Source organism: Aotus nancymaae, unplaced genomic scaffold (genome assembly GCF_030222135.1).
Source record: "Aotus nancymaae isolate 86718 unplaced genomic scaffold, 86718_ANA_hifiasm-v0.15.2.pri h1tg000020l, whole genome shotgun sequence".
In the NCBI taxonomy this organism is placed as follows: Eukaryota; Metazoa; Chordata; class Mammalia; order Primates; family Aotidae; genus Aotus; species Aotus nancymaae.
Genome location: NW_026988432.1, coordinates 50448341 through 50461654, shown reverse-complemented (window position 1 = coordinate 50461654; position 13314 = coordinate 50448341). Strand labels below are relative to the sequence as shown.

The window sequence follows — 13314 nt, the reverse complement described above, 5'->3', positions numbered from 1 at the left end:
TTTCCCATTCTGTTGGTTGCCAGTTCACTCTGATTGTTTCTTTTGCTGTACAGAAGCTCTGGAGTTTAATTAGATCCCATTTGTCTATTTTGACTTTTGTTGCCAATAACTTTGGTGTTTTAGTCATGAAGTCCTTGCCTATGCCTATGTCCTGAATGGTTTTGCCTAGGTTTTCCTCTAGAGTTTCTATGGTGTTAGGTCTTATATTTAAGTCTTTAATCCATCTGGAGTTAATTTTAGTGTAAGGTGTCAGGAATGGATCCAGTTTCTGTTTTCTGTACGCTGCTAGCCAGTTTTCCCAACACCATTTATTAAACAGGGAGTCCTTTCCCCATTGCTTGTTTTTGTCAGTTTTGTCAAAGCTCAGATGGTTGTAGATGTGTGGCATTGCTTCCAAGGCCTCCGTTCTGTTCCATTGGTCTATATCTCTGTTTTGGTACCAGTACCATGCTGTTTTGATTACTGTAGCCTTCTCGTATAGTTTGAAGTCAAGTAGTGTGATGCCTCCAGCTTTGTTCTTTTTGCTTAGGATTGTCTTGGCTATGCGGGCTCTCTTTTGGTTTCATATGAAGTTTAAGGTGTTTTTTTTCCAGTTTTGTGAATACGGTCATAGGTAGCTTGATGGGGATAGTGTTGAATCTATAAATTGCTTTGGGCAATATGGCCATTTTTACAATACTGATTGTTCCTAACGGTGAGCATTGGATGTTTTTCCATCTGTATGTGTCCTCTCTTATTTCCTTGAGCAGTGGTTTGTAGTTCTTGAAGAGGTCCTTCATATCCTTTGTTTGTTGTATTCCTAGATATTTTATTCTCTTTGTAGCAATTGTGAATGGGAGATCACTGGTGATTTGGTTCTCTGTTAGTCTATTATTGGTGTATAGGAATGCTTGTGATTTCTGCACATTGATTTTGTATCCTGAGACTTTGCTGAATTTGCTTATCATCTTAAGGAGATTTTGGGCTGAGATTTTGGGCTTATCATCTTAAGGAGATTTTGGTCTTGTAAATATACAATCATGTCATCTGCAAGTAGAGACAATTTGACTTCCTCTTTTCCTAATTGAATACTCTTTATTTCTTTTTCTTGCCTGATTGCTCTGGCTAGAACTTCTAATAGTATATTGAATAGGAGTGGTGGGAGAGGGCACCCTTGTCTAGTGCCAGATTTCAAAGGGAGTGCTTCCAGTTTTTCCCATTCAGTATGATACTGGCTGTGAGTTTGTCATAAACAGCTTTTATTATTTTGAGATTCATTCCATCAATACCTAGTTTGAGAGTTTTTAGCATAAAGGGCTGTTGAATTTTGTTGAAGGCCTTGTCTGCATCTATTGAGATAATCATATGATTTTTTCTTTGGTTCTGTTTATGTGGTGAATTACGTTTATACACTTGTGTATGTTGAAACCAGCCTTGCGTCCCTAGGATGAAGCCTACTTGATTGTAATGGATAAGTTTTTTGATGTGCTGTTGCATTTGGTTTGCCAGTATTGTATTGAAGATTTTTGCATTGATGTTCATCATGAATATTGGCTTGTAATTTTCTTTTTTAGTTGTGTCTCTGCTTGGTTTTGGTATCAGGATGATGTTGATCTCATAAAATGAGTTAGGGAGGATTCCCTCTTTTTGTATTGTTTGAAATAGTTTCAGAAGGAAAGGTACCAGCTCCTCTGTACATCTGGTAGAATTCGACTGTGAACCTGTCTGGACCTGGACTTTTTTTGGTTGGTAGGGTATTAATTGCTACTCAACTTCAGATCTCGTTATTGGTCTATTCAGGGATTCAACTTCTTCCTGGTTTAGTTTTGGGATGGTGTAAGTGTCCAGGAATTTATCCATTTCTTCTAGATTTACTGGTTTATGTTGCATAGAGGTGTTTGTGGTAATCTCTGATGGTAGTTTGTATTTCTATGGAATCAGTGGTGATATCCCCTTTATGGTTTTTTATTGCATCTATTTGATTCTTCTCTCTTCTTTTTTATTAATCTGGCTAGCAGTCTGTCTATTTTGTTGAACTTTTCAAAAAAACCAGCTCCTATTTTTGTGTCTCTGTCTCCTTCAGTTCTGCTCTGATCTTAGTTATTTCTTGTCTTCTGCTAGCTTTTGAGTTTTTTTGATCTTGCTTCTCTAGCTCTTTCAATTTTGACGATAGGGTGTCGATTTTAGATTTTTTCTTGCTTCTCATGTGGGACATTTATTGCTGTGAATTTCCTTCTAGACATTGCTTTCAATGTGTTCCAGAGATTCTGTTACATTGTGTCTTCATTCTCGTTGGTTTTGAAGAACATCTTTATTTCTGCCTTCATTTCATTGTTTATCCAGTCAATGGAGCCAGTTGTTCAGTTTCCATGAAGTTGTACAGTTCTGAGTTAGTTTCTTAATCCTGAGTTCTAATTTGATTGCCCTGTGGTCTGAGAGACTGTTTGTTATGATTTCCGTTCTTTTGCATTTGCTGAGGAGTGATTTACTTCCAATTATGTGGTCAATTTTAGATTGGGTGCGATGTGGTGCTGAAAAGAATGTATTTTCCGTGGATTTGAGGTGGAGATTTCTGTAGATGTCTATTAGGTCTACTTGGTCCAGCTCTGAGTTCAAGTCCTGGATATCCTTGTTAATTTTCTGTCTTGTTAATCTGTGTAATATTAACAGTGGAGTGTTAAAGTCTCCTACTGTTTTGGGTGGGAGTCTAAGTCTCTTTGTAGGTTGTTAAGAACTTGCTTTATGTACCTGGGTGCTCCTGTATTGGGTTTGTATATATTTAGAATCATTAGTGCTTCTTGTTGCATTGATCCTTTTACCATTATGTAATGACCTTTTTTTGTCTCTTTTGATCTTTGTTGGTTTAAAGTCTATTTTATCAGAGACTAGGATTGCAACCCCGGTTTTTTTTTGCTCTCCATTTGCTTGATAAATCTTCCTCCATCCCTTTATTTTTAGCCTATGTGTGTCCTTGCATGTGAGATGGGTTTCCTGAATATGGCACACCGATGAGTCTTGACTTTTTGTCCAATTTGCCAGTCTGTGTCTTTTGACTGGGGCATTTAGCCCATTTATATTTAAGGTTTATATTGTTATGTGTGAATTTGATCCTGTCATTTTGACATTAGCTGTTGGTTTTGCGCATTAGTTGACACGGTTTCTTCATTGTGTCGATGGTCTTTACCAGTTAGTATGTTTTTGCAGTGGCTGGTACTGGTTTTTTTCTGTGTTTAGTACTTCTTTCAGGAGCTCTTGTAAGGCAGGCCTGGTAGTGACGAAATCTCTCAGCAATTGCTTGTTTGTAAAGGATTTTGTTTCTCCTTTGCTTATGAAGCTTTATTTGGCCGGATATGAAATTCTATGTTGAAAGTTCTTTTCTTTAAGGATCTTGAATATTGGTCCCCACTCTCTTCTGGCTTGTAGGATTTCTTCTGAGAGATCTATTTTGAGTGTGATGTGCTTCTCTTTGTGGGTAACCTGACCTTTCTCTCTGGCTGCCCTTAACATTTTTTCCTTCATTTCAACCCTGGTGAATCTGATTATTATGTGCCTTGGGATTGCTCTTCTTGAGTATCTTTGTGGTGTTTTTTGTATTTCCTGGACTTCAATGTTGGCCTGTCTTGCTAGGTTGGGGAAGTTCTCCTGGATGGTATCCTGGAGAATGTTTTCCAGCTTGGATTCATTCTCTCTGTCACATTCAGGTACACCTATCAAATGTAGATTACGTCCTTTCACATAATCCTGTATTTCTTGAATGCTTTGTTTCTTTCTTTTAACTCTTTTTTTCTCTATTCTTGCCTTCTCATTGTATTTCATTGAGTTGATCTTCAATCTCTGATATCCTTTCTTCTGCTTGGTGGATTTTGCTGTTGAAATTTTTTTGTGCTTCACGAAGTTCTCATGTTGTGTTTTTCAGCTCTATCAAGTCATTTATGTTCTTCTCTAAGCTGGTCTTTCTAGTTAACATTTTGTCTAACCTTTTTTCAACGTTCTTAGTTTCCTTGCATTGGGTTAGAACATGTTCCTTTAGCTCAGGGAAGTTTGTTATTACCCACGTTCTGAAGCCCGTTTCTGTTAATTCATCAGACTGATTCTCCATCCAGCTTTGTTTCCCTTGCTGGTGAGGAGTTGTGATCCCTTGAAGAAGGAGAGGCATTTTTGTTTTTGGTGTTTTCATCCCTTTTGTGCTGGTTTCTTCCCATCTTAGTGGATTTATCTAACTGTGGTCTTTGTAGTTGGTGACTTTCGGATGGGGTCTCTGAGTGGACATCCTTTTTGTTGATACTGAAGTTCTTAACAGTCAGGCCCCTTTGCTGCAGGACTGCTCAACATCCACTCCAGACCCTGCTTGCCTGGGGATCACCCACGGGGGCTGCAAAACAGTAAGGGTTGCTGCCAGTTTCTTCTTCTGTTATCTTTGTCCCAGAAGGGTACCCACCAGATTTCAGCCTGAGCTCTCCTTTATAAAGTGTCTCTTTGGGTATATGGGGGCCAGGGACCTGCTTGAGGAGACAGTCTGTCCCTTTTAGGAGCTCACGTGCTGAGCTGGGAGCTCTGTTGTTTCGTTCAGAACTGATGACAGGTACATGTAAGTCTGCTGCCCCGGAACTGATAACTGCCCTTTTTCCCGGGTGCTCTGTCCTGGGAAGATGAGGGTAATTTATAAGTTCTAGATGTGTTGCTGCCTTTTTTCAGAGACGCCCTGCCCAACAAGGAGATAGTCTAGTCACAATCTGCCAGCAGAGGCGTTGGTGAGCTGCCATGGACTCTGCCCAGCTGCTGTGTGAACCTCTTGCAGTTTTGTTTACAGAGGTGCAGTTAGAATTGTCTTGGTAATGGCGGTCTGCCTCAGTAATAGTGGACTGCCTCGGTAATGGAGGACTGCCTCAGTAATGGCGGACTGCCTTGGTAGTTGTGGACTGCCTTGGTAATGACTGACACTCTTCCCCCCACCAAGCTGGACCATCCCGGGTCCTGCTGTGCTTGCTGCAAAACTCTCAGTCCAGAGCGTTTCAGATTCCTGGTTTTTGTGGGGATGGAACCTGCTGAGCCAGATCACCTGGCTCCTGTTTCAGCCCCCTTTTTTTCAGTTGAATGGGGGGCTCTGTCTCCCAGGCGTTCCAGGAGCCAGTTGAAACAGCTGCCCAGATTTGTGTGAGTTTTTGTGTGGAGTACAGCAGCGCCGGCTGAAACAGCCGTGCTGGAATCTTATGGTGCTTTTCAGTCCGGGAATCTCCTGGTCCGTGGGCAGTAAAAACTCACGTGGAAATGCAGTGATCACTCACCCTTTGCGTTGTTCTTGCTGGAAACCATACTCCAGAGGTGTTCCTATTCAGCCATCTTGAATCTCCAAAATCAGTAGCATTTCTATACACCAAAAACTTTCTAGCTAAGAGCCAAATCAAGAACACAGTCCCATTTACAGTAGCCACACACACACAAATGAAGTACCTAGGAATTAGCTAAGCCAGGAGACAAAAGATCTCTCAGGGAGACATACAAAACATTGTTGAAAGTTCATGCTTATGGATTGAAAGAATTAGTATCATTAAAATAGCCATACTGCCCAAAGTAATTTACAGATTCGGTGTTATTCCCGTCAAACTACCAATGTAATTTTTTCACAGAATTAGAGAAAACTGTTTTAAAATTCATATAGGACCAAAAAAGAGCCTGAATAGCCAAAGCAATTCAAGCAAAAAGAACAAAGCCAGTGGCATCACATTACTTGACTTCAAACTATATTATAAGGCTACAGTGACCCAAACAGCATGGCACTGATACAAAAACAGACACGTAGACCAATTGAACAGAATAGAGAACCCGAAAATAAAGCTGCACACCTACAACTATCTGATCTCTGACAGTGTCAGGAAAAATAAGTAATGGGGCCTGGGCGCAGTGGCTCACGCCTGTAATCCCAGCACTTTGGAAGGCTAAGGCAGGTGGATCACTTGAGGTCAGGAGTTCAAGACCAGTATGGCCAACTACCTGGGTGACGAGATCATCTCTACCCTAAACCTGTACTGGTACCTCCTGAATCTAAAATAAAAGCTGAAATTATTATTTTTAAAATCTAAATCTAAGGTTATAGTTATCTTTCCTTGAATGCTCCTTCCATGACTTCATAAAGAAAAGAACAGATGTTCTCTGTTACTACCCAGTTACGATCTTTATTAAGTATATAATATGCTCTAGAAGGCAAAATTTTAAAAAGCTATATTTATACATTTGAAAATAATAAGATAATTCATTCAGCTACATGTTACACATTATCACAGGCATCAAGATATTTTGGAAATACTTCTACTAATTGTGAAAGTGTTGTCCCTGATTCTTGTGTGCAAAGAACAGCAGCAACTAGTGGATTAATTTCCAAATTGTTTTAGAGAACTTAAACACCAAGGTCCCCAAACTGCATAACTTCCTATTCCCTGCCCTAAGAAAGTTAGGACACCTTTGCCTTCACTTATTAATTGTTCTTAGCAGAATGTAACAAGTATTACTCAGCATGTCAGCTCTTCTCTTTGCTTCCTGGGATCTTTAAAAGAAAAAAAATAATCACCCCTTCATTGTATTTTCTATGAGTAAATATCTCTTATCATTTATGCTTATACATTTCATAGCTGGCATAAAACAGAGCCTATATTTAATGGACTTTATCATTTGTGAAAAGCTTGCTATGTCTGTAATTATATACTTTGTCTCTTTGAAAATATATGTAGACTTAAAATTGTTTCTATTTCTCCCATCTCTCAGGATGCAAAAATTGAAGCAGAAGAATTTACTAGGAAACTGTATGTTGAACTCAAGTCTTCACCTCAGCCTCACCTGGTTCCTTTTCTTAAGGTAGAGTTATGTGTCACTTAGAAGAAATAGGTTGGATTAGATTACTCTAAAATAATTAAAAACCAGAATATTTCAATATGACAGCAATTGAATGTGAAGATAATGACAATGTGGGAGAAACCTCTGAGTGCTTTTGTAAGCCATAAAGCACATTCATAGTATTCTTTTAATTTGAATGCTTTGAAAAAAGAGAAGTAACATTTTATTCATAAACATAAATTCATGATTATATTGTTTAATGCTTGTATAGGAATAGACAGTCATACCACAGAGATAGTTCAGGTTTGGTGTCAGACCACCGTAATAAAGCTAATGTCACAGTCAAGTGATGACATGAACTTTTTGGTATCCAAATGGATATAAAAGTTTTTATGGTATACTTTAGTCTGTTAGGTATATAATGGCATTATATTCGAAAAACAGTTACATATATGAATTAAAAAATTCTTTATTGCTAAAAACTACTGACAATCATCTGAACCTTCTGCAAGTTACAACATTTTTGATGGTAAAGAGTCTTGCCTCAATGTTGATGGCTTTTGACTGGTCAAGGTGGTGGTCACTGAAGGTGGTCACACACCTGGCTGTGGCAATGTCTTATATTAAGACGGCATTGCAGTGCGGTTTGTGTCATCAGTTGATTCTTTCCTTCACAAAAGATTTCTCTGTAGCATGCAGTGCTGTCTGGTAGCATTTCACACACAGCAGAACTTCTTTCAAAATTGGAGTCAGTTCTCTCACACCCTGCTTGCTGTTGCTTTATTAACTAAGTTGTTGTCATATTCTAAATCCTTTGTTATCATCTTAACAATATTCATAGTATTTGACCAGGAGTAGATTTCATCTCAAGAAACCATTTTCTTTGCTCATCTATAAGCAGCAACTCCTCATCTCTTCCAATTTTATCAGGAGATTGCAGTAATTTGGTCACATCTTGAGGCTCCACTTCTAGTTGTGGTTCTCTTGCTGTTTCTACCATATCTGCGTTGACTTCCTCCACTGAAGTTTTGAACCCCTTAAAGTCATCCATGAGGATGGGGATCCACTTCTTATAAACTCCTGCTAGTGTTGATATTTTGGTCTCCTCCCATGACTCACAAATATACTTAATGGCATCTAGAATGGTTAATCTTTTCCAGAAGGTTTTAAATGGACTTTTCCCACATATACATTAGAGAATCACTGTCTATGGCATCTGTAGTCTTATAGAAATCAATTTTATTGATCTCCTTGTACATCACCATCAGAACTTTCGGGTGACCAGGTGTATTGTCAATGAGTGATAATATTTTGAAAAGAATCTTTTTTTTTTTTCCTGAGCAGTAGTTCTCAACAGTGTGCTTAAAATATTCAGTAAACCATGCTGTAAACAGATGTGCTGTCATCCAGGCCTTGTTCATTGATAGAGCACAGGCAGAGTAGTTTTAGCATAATTCTTAAGGGCCTCAGGAGTTTTGGAATAGTAAATGAGCATTGGCTTCCACTTGAAGTCACCAGCTGCATTAGCCCTTAACGAGAAAGTCAGCCTGTCCTTTGAGGGTTTGAAGCCATGCATTGACTTTTCCTCAATGAAAAGTTATGAAAGACCTAGCTTCTTCCAATAGAAGGCTGTTTTGTCTCCATTGAAAAATCTGTTGTTGGCCTGATGTGGTGGCTCACGCCTGTAATCCCAGCACTTTGGGGGGCCGAGGCGGGTGGATCACCTGAGATTAGGAGTTTAAGACCAGCCTGGCCAACATGGAGAAACACCATCTCTACTAAAAAAAAATAAAAAAATTAGCTGGGCATGGTGGTGCATGCCTGTAGTCCCAGCTACTTGGGAAACTGAGGCAGAAGAATTACTTGAACCAGGAGGCAGAGGTTGCAGTGAGCTGATACCGTGCCATTGCACCCCATCCTGAGTGACAGGGTGAGACTCTGTCTTTAAAAAAAAAAAAAAGAAAAAAAAAAGAAAAAAAGAAAAAAATAGCCAGATCTTCTAGATGATTTACTGCAGTTTCTACATCAGTACTTGCAGCTTTACCTTGCACTTTTATGTTAGTTATCAAGAAAGCTTTCCTTAAACCTCGTGAGCCAGCCTCTACTAACTTCATACTTTTCTTCTGCAGCTTCTTCACTTCAGCCTTCATAGAATTGAAGAGTTAGTGCTTTACTCTGGATTAGACTTTTGCTTAAAGGAAAGTTGTAGCTGGTTTGATCTTCTGTCTACACCACTCAAACTTTCTCCATGTCAGCAATAATAAGGCTGTTTTGTTTTCTTACCATTTATGTGTCACATGGAGTAGCCCTTTGAAGTTTCTTTAAGAACTTTTCTTTTGCATTCACAGCTTGGCTGTTTGGCACAAGAGCCCTAGCTTTTCATCTCTCATGGCTAAAGAAATGAAAACTCCAGGATGAAAAGGCAGAACCTACTAGTTTTTAGTTTGAACTGCCTTTACTCTTTCAGTAGGATACAAAGATAGGCACTGACTTAAAATCCAGTCAGAAAGTGTGCTTGGCTCAGTGTGGTGGCTTACACCTGTAATCCCAGCACTTTGGGAGGCCAAGGTTAGCAGATCACCTGAGGTCAGAAGATGGAGACCAGCCTGGCTAACTAACATGGCTGTATCTACTAAAAAATACAAAAATTAGCTCATGGTGGCATGCACCTGTAGTCCCAGCTACTCAGGAGGCTGAGAGTGGCGAATCGCTTGAACCCAGGAGGCAGAGGTTGCAGAGAGCCAAGATCGCACCACTGCACTTCAGCCTGGGCAACCGAGTGAGACTCCGTCTCAAAAAAAAAAAAAAAGAAAAGAAAAAGAAAATATGCTAGCTCAATTAAGGAAATTCTTTCAGATTACAAAATTCACTTTGTATTTAATTTTGTTCTGATGTAAAGTTTTTTTTTTTATTTAAAAAAAAAAAGTTTTTTAGATGAGGTTTTGCTCTGTCACCCAGGCTGGAGTGTAGTGGTATGATCACAGCTCACTGCAACCTCAACCTCCCAGGCCCAAGGGATCCTCCTGCCTTAGCCCCTGCGGTATCCCTGCTAATTTTTGTATTTTTTTTTTTTTGTAGAGACAGGGTTTCACCACCATGTTGCCCAGGCTTTTAAAGACTATTTCTTCCTTTCTGTCTTTTTTTTTTCATTTGTGGGAATGGGGTCTTGATCTGTTCAGGCTGGAGTTTAGTGGCATGATCTCAACTCATTGTAACCTCTGTGTCCCAGGCTCAGGGAGTCCTCCCACCTTAGCCTCCCGAGTAGCTGGGACTACAGGTGTGTGCCACCATGCCTGACTCATTTTTGTTACGTTTTGTAGAGATGGGGTTTTGCCACATTGCCTAGGCTGGTCTCAAACTCCTGGCCTCAAATGATCACCTGCCTTGGCTTTCCAGAGTGCTGGGATTAGAGGTGTGAGCCACTGTGCCTGGCCTTTAAAGACTATTTCTATCCAAAGTTTGAGAGTTATTTAGTGAAGAAACTTAGATTCTGCTGTGGTTTAAATAAACTTGTAGATACTGAAGTTATTAATGATGATGATCTATTATAGAGTTTAGATGATTATAGAAAAGTATAATACAGTGTTTTACCAAATTGATAATAAGGAATACAAGTAAGTTTAGTACTGAGATAATTTCATATTGGAAAACAAGCACTTTTTGGCTTCAAATTGATTGTATCCTGCATATTGACAGGATACAAATAAGTGATACCAGCTGTCTTCAACTGAAATACTTGATACACTTTTGATTGGTTTTAAGTTGTAAAGGTATGAAATACCAAATTTTGTTTTACAAGTAGGTGATTTGTTATCAGTGTTTTTTTTCCATTCCCCTGCGTTTCTAGAAAAGTGTGGTTGCCTTACGACAACTTCTGCCTAACTCCCAGAGCTTCATCCAGCAATGTGTTCAGCAGACTTCTAGTGAGGTAGTCATTGCTACCTGTACTACAACAGTAACAACTTCTCCTGTCGTGACAACGACAGTGTCCTCAAGCCAGTCTGAAAAGTCCTTTATTGTTTCTGGAGCAACAGCACCCAGAACGGTGTCAGTGCAAACTTTGAACCCGCTTGCTGGTCCAGGGGGAGCAAAAGCTGGAGTTGTGACGCTTCATTCTGTGGGCCCAGCTGCTGCAACAGGAGAAACTACAGCTGGAACTGTTTTGCTTCAGACTTCAAAACCACTTGTGACATCGGTACCAAACACAGTGACAGCTGTCTCACTGCAACCTGAAAAGCCAGTTGTCTCTGGAACAGCAGTAACACTGTCCCTTCCAGCAGTAACTTTTGGAGAAACTTCAGGTGCAGCCATTTGTCTTCCATCTGTGAAACCTATTGTTACTTCTGCTGGGACCACATCTGACAAGCCTGTTCCTGGCACTCCAATTCAAATCAAACTTACCCAGCCAGGCCCTGTCCTTTCACAGCCAGCTGGGATTCCACAGGCAGTTAAAGTCAAGCAACTAGTGAGTAACATTTAGTTTCTTTTTCATTTATTTTGAAAATTTTAAACATTCAGAAAATTGGCAAGACTAGTAAAAAAGTGGCAAGGCTGTATACTATTTATTGGTTTGACCAATTATTTTTACCTCATTTGCTTTGTTTTTCTCTTTCTACTCCCACCTACAAACACACCCATAAGTCCTTTTTTTTTTTGGGAGGCATAGTGTCATTCTGTCGGCTAGGCTGGAGTGCAGTGGCACGATCTCAGCTCACTGTAACCTCTACCTCCCAGGTTCAAGGGATTGTCATGCCTCAGCCTCCTGAGTAGCTGGGATTACAGCGGTACTCCACCATGCCTAATTTTTGTATTTTTGTTAGAGATGGGGTTTCTTCATGTTGGCCAGGCTGGTCTTGAACTCCTGGCCTTAAGTGATCCACCCACCTTGTTCTCCCAAAGCACTGGGATTACAGACAGGCATGAGCCACCATGCCTGGCAGCAGACACACACATGTTTTTACTGAACCATCTGAGATTGGTTGCAAAAATTATGACAATGCACAGTGGATGTATTTTCTTAAAGGGTTTTTTTTTTAAACCTAATCACAATTTATCTGTTGTCACACACAGGAAATTAATATTGGTACAGTATTTCTGTAGTTGTCCCAATAATGTCCTTTTATTTTTATTTTTTTTTTGTACAGATGGGGTCTTGCTCTGTTTCCCAGGCTGGTCTCAAACTCTTGGCCTCAAGTGATCCTCTTGACTTTGACACTCCCAAAGTGTTGTCATTACAGGCGTGAGCCACTGCACCTGGCTACTTTGGGCTCATTTAATCTAGAATAGTTCTCTAGCTATTTGTGGTTGTTTATTATATTGTAATGTTTTAAGTACCCGGAATATTTGCAGAATATTCCTTTGTTTTGTCTGATTGTTGTGTTTTTTGCTAAACTTGGTAATTTGGGAGGTTCTTGGGTGAAAAAAGGGCATTTTAGCTGTTTGTCGATTAGTGTTTAGAATGTTTTTCTTTATTCAGGATAAGTTTTACCAGAAAACTATGAATGTATTGCTAACCCATGGGAAATACTACATGGAAGAAAATCATGATGTTTTTAGTAAAGTTCTTCCCTATCTTTTATGATAACAGAGCTTGCTGTTCTTTTGGTGATTGTCCTTGTTCTCTTTTGTAATGCTTTGCATTAGAGGCTGTGTTTTAAGTCTCTGTTTTGGTTCATTCTGCTGCTTCTGTAGCCTTTCCAGCCTTGTTTATGTGATCGGGATAACAGGTATCTGAATGATTGTCTTCTGAGGCAAGAGGGCAACTTTGGACATAGAACGAAAGGAGTTGATGAGTGACCAGAATTAGAGAGTATTCGAACTCTTGAGCAGATAAAGTGATGGTCATTTCCTGGGCACTAATCTTTTCTCCTCCCTTCCCACTCAGTGTCTCATTTTCAAATGGAGAAATGTAACTGCCTTGCAGGGTTTCTCTTGGGAATTTAATCTCAGAGATGAAAACAACATCTTTAGAAGTGGTGATTCTTAAACATTGTTCTGGGCAACCAGGTTTAGGAACCTCTGGATAGAGGAACTGTACCAAGGAAAGGCCTCTTTTTGATAGCACTGAACAGAATTGAAATGCTCTTTATGTGTCATAGTTGATTCTTGAATCACCACTAATCTTTATTGAGCATCTATGGCAGATAGATCCCTGGGGTGAAATAATACTTTATAGCTACATAGTTTTAAAAGCATGTCATTATATGCTGTGGATTTTAAAATAATTTTGATAGGTAGGGAGAAAACTAAGAATTCAGAAATTCTGAGTTGACTTATCCCATAACAGTCAAGTTGCTGGGCATGGTGGCTCATGCCTGTAATCCCAGAACTTTGGGAGGCCAAGGTAGGAGGATCACCTGAGGTCAGGAGTTTGAGACCAGCTTGCCCAACATGGCAAAACACCCTGTCTCTACTAAAAATAGAAAAAATTAGCCGGTCTTGTTAGCAGGCACCTTTAATCCTAGCTACTTGGGAGGCTGAGGCAGGAGGATCTCTTGAACCTGGAAG

General features: G+C 39.7%; 1 protein-coding gene across 2 annotated transcripts in view; it reads left to right on the top strand.

The window, feature by feature from the left end:
• Positions 1 to 13314, top strand: part of TAF4B (TATA-box binding protein associated factor 4b) — a 161041-nt gene that overhangs the window by 40240 nt on the left and 107487 nt on the right. For both annotated transcript variants that reach the window (XM_012447290.2, XM_012447291.2), the window contains 2 exons: positions 6739 to 6828; positions 10655 to 11272. In XM_012447290.2, coding sequence (XP_012302713.2) covers positions 6739 to 6828; positions 10655 to 11272 — 708 coding nt within the window. The remainder of the gene's footprint in view (positions 1 to 6738; positions 6829 to 10654; positions 11273 to 13314) is intronic.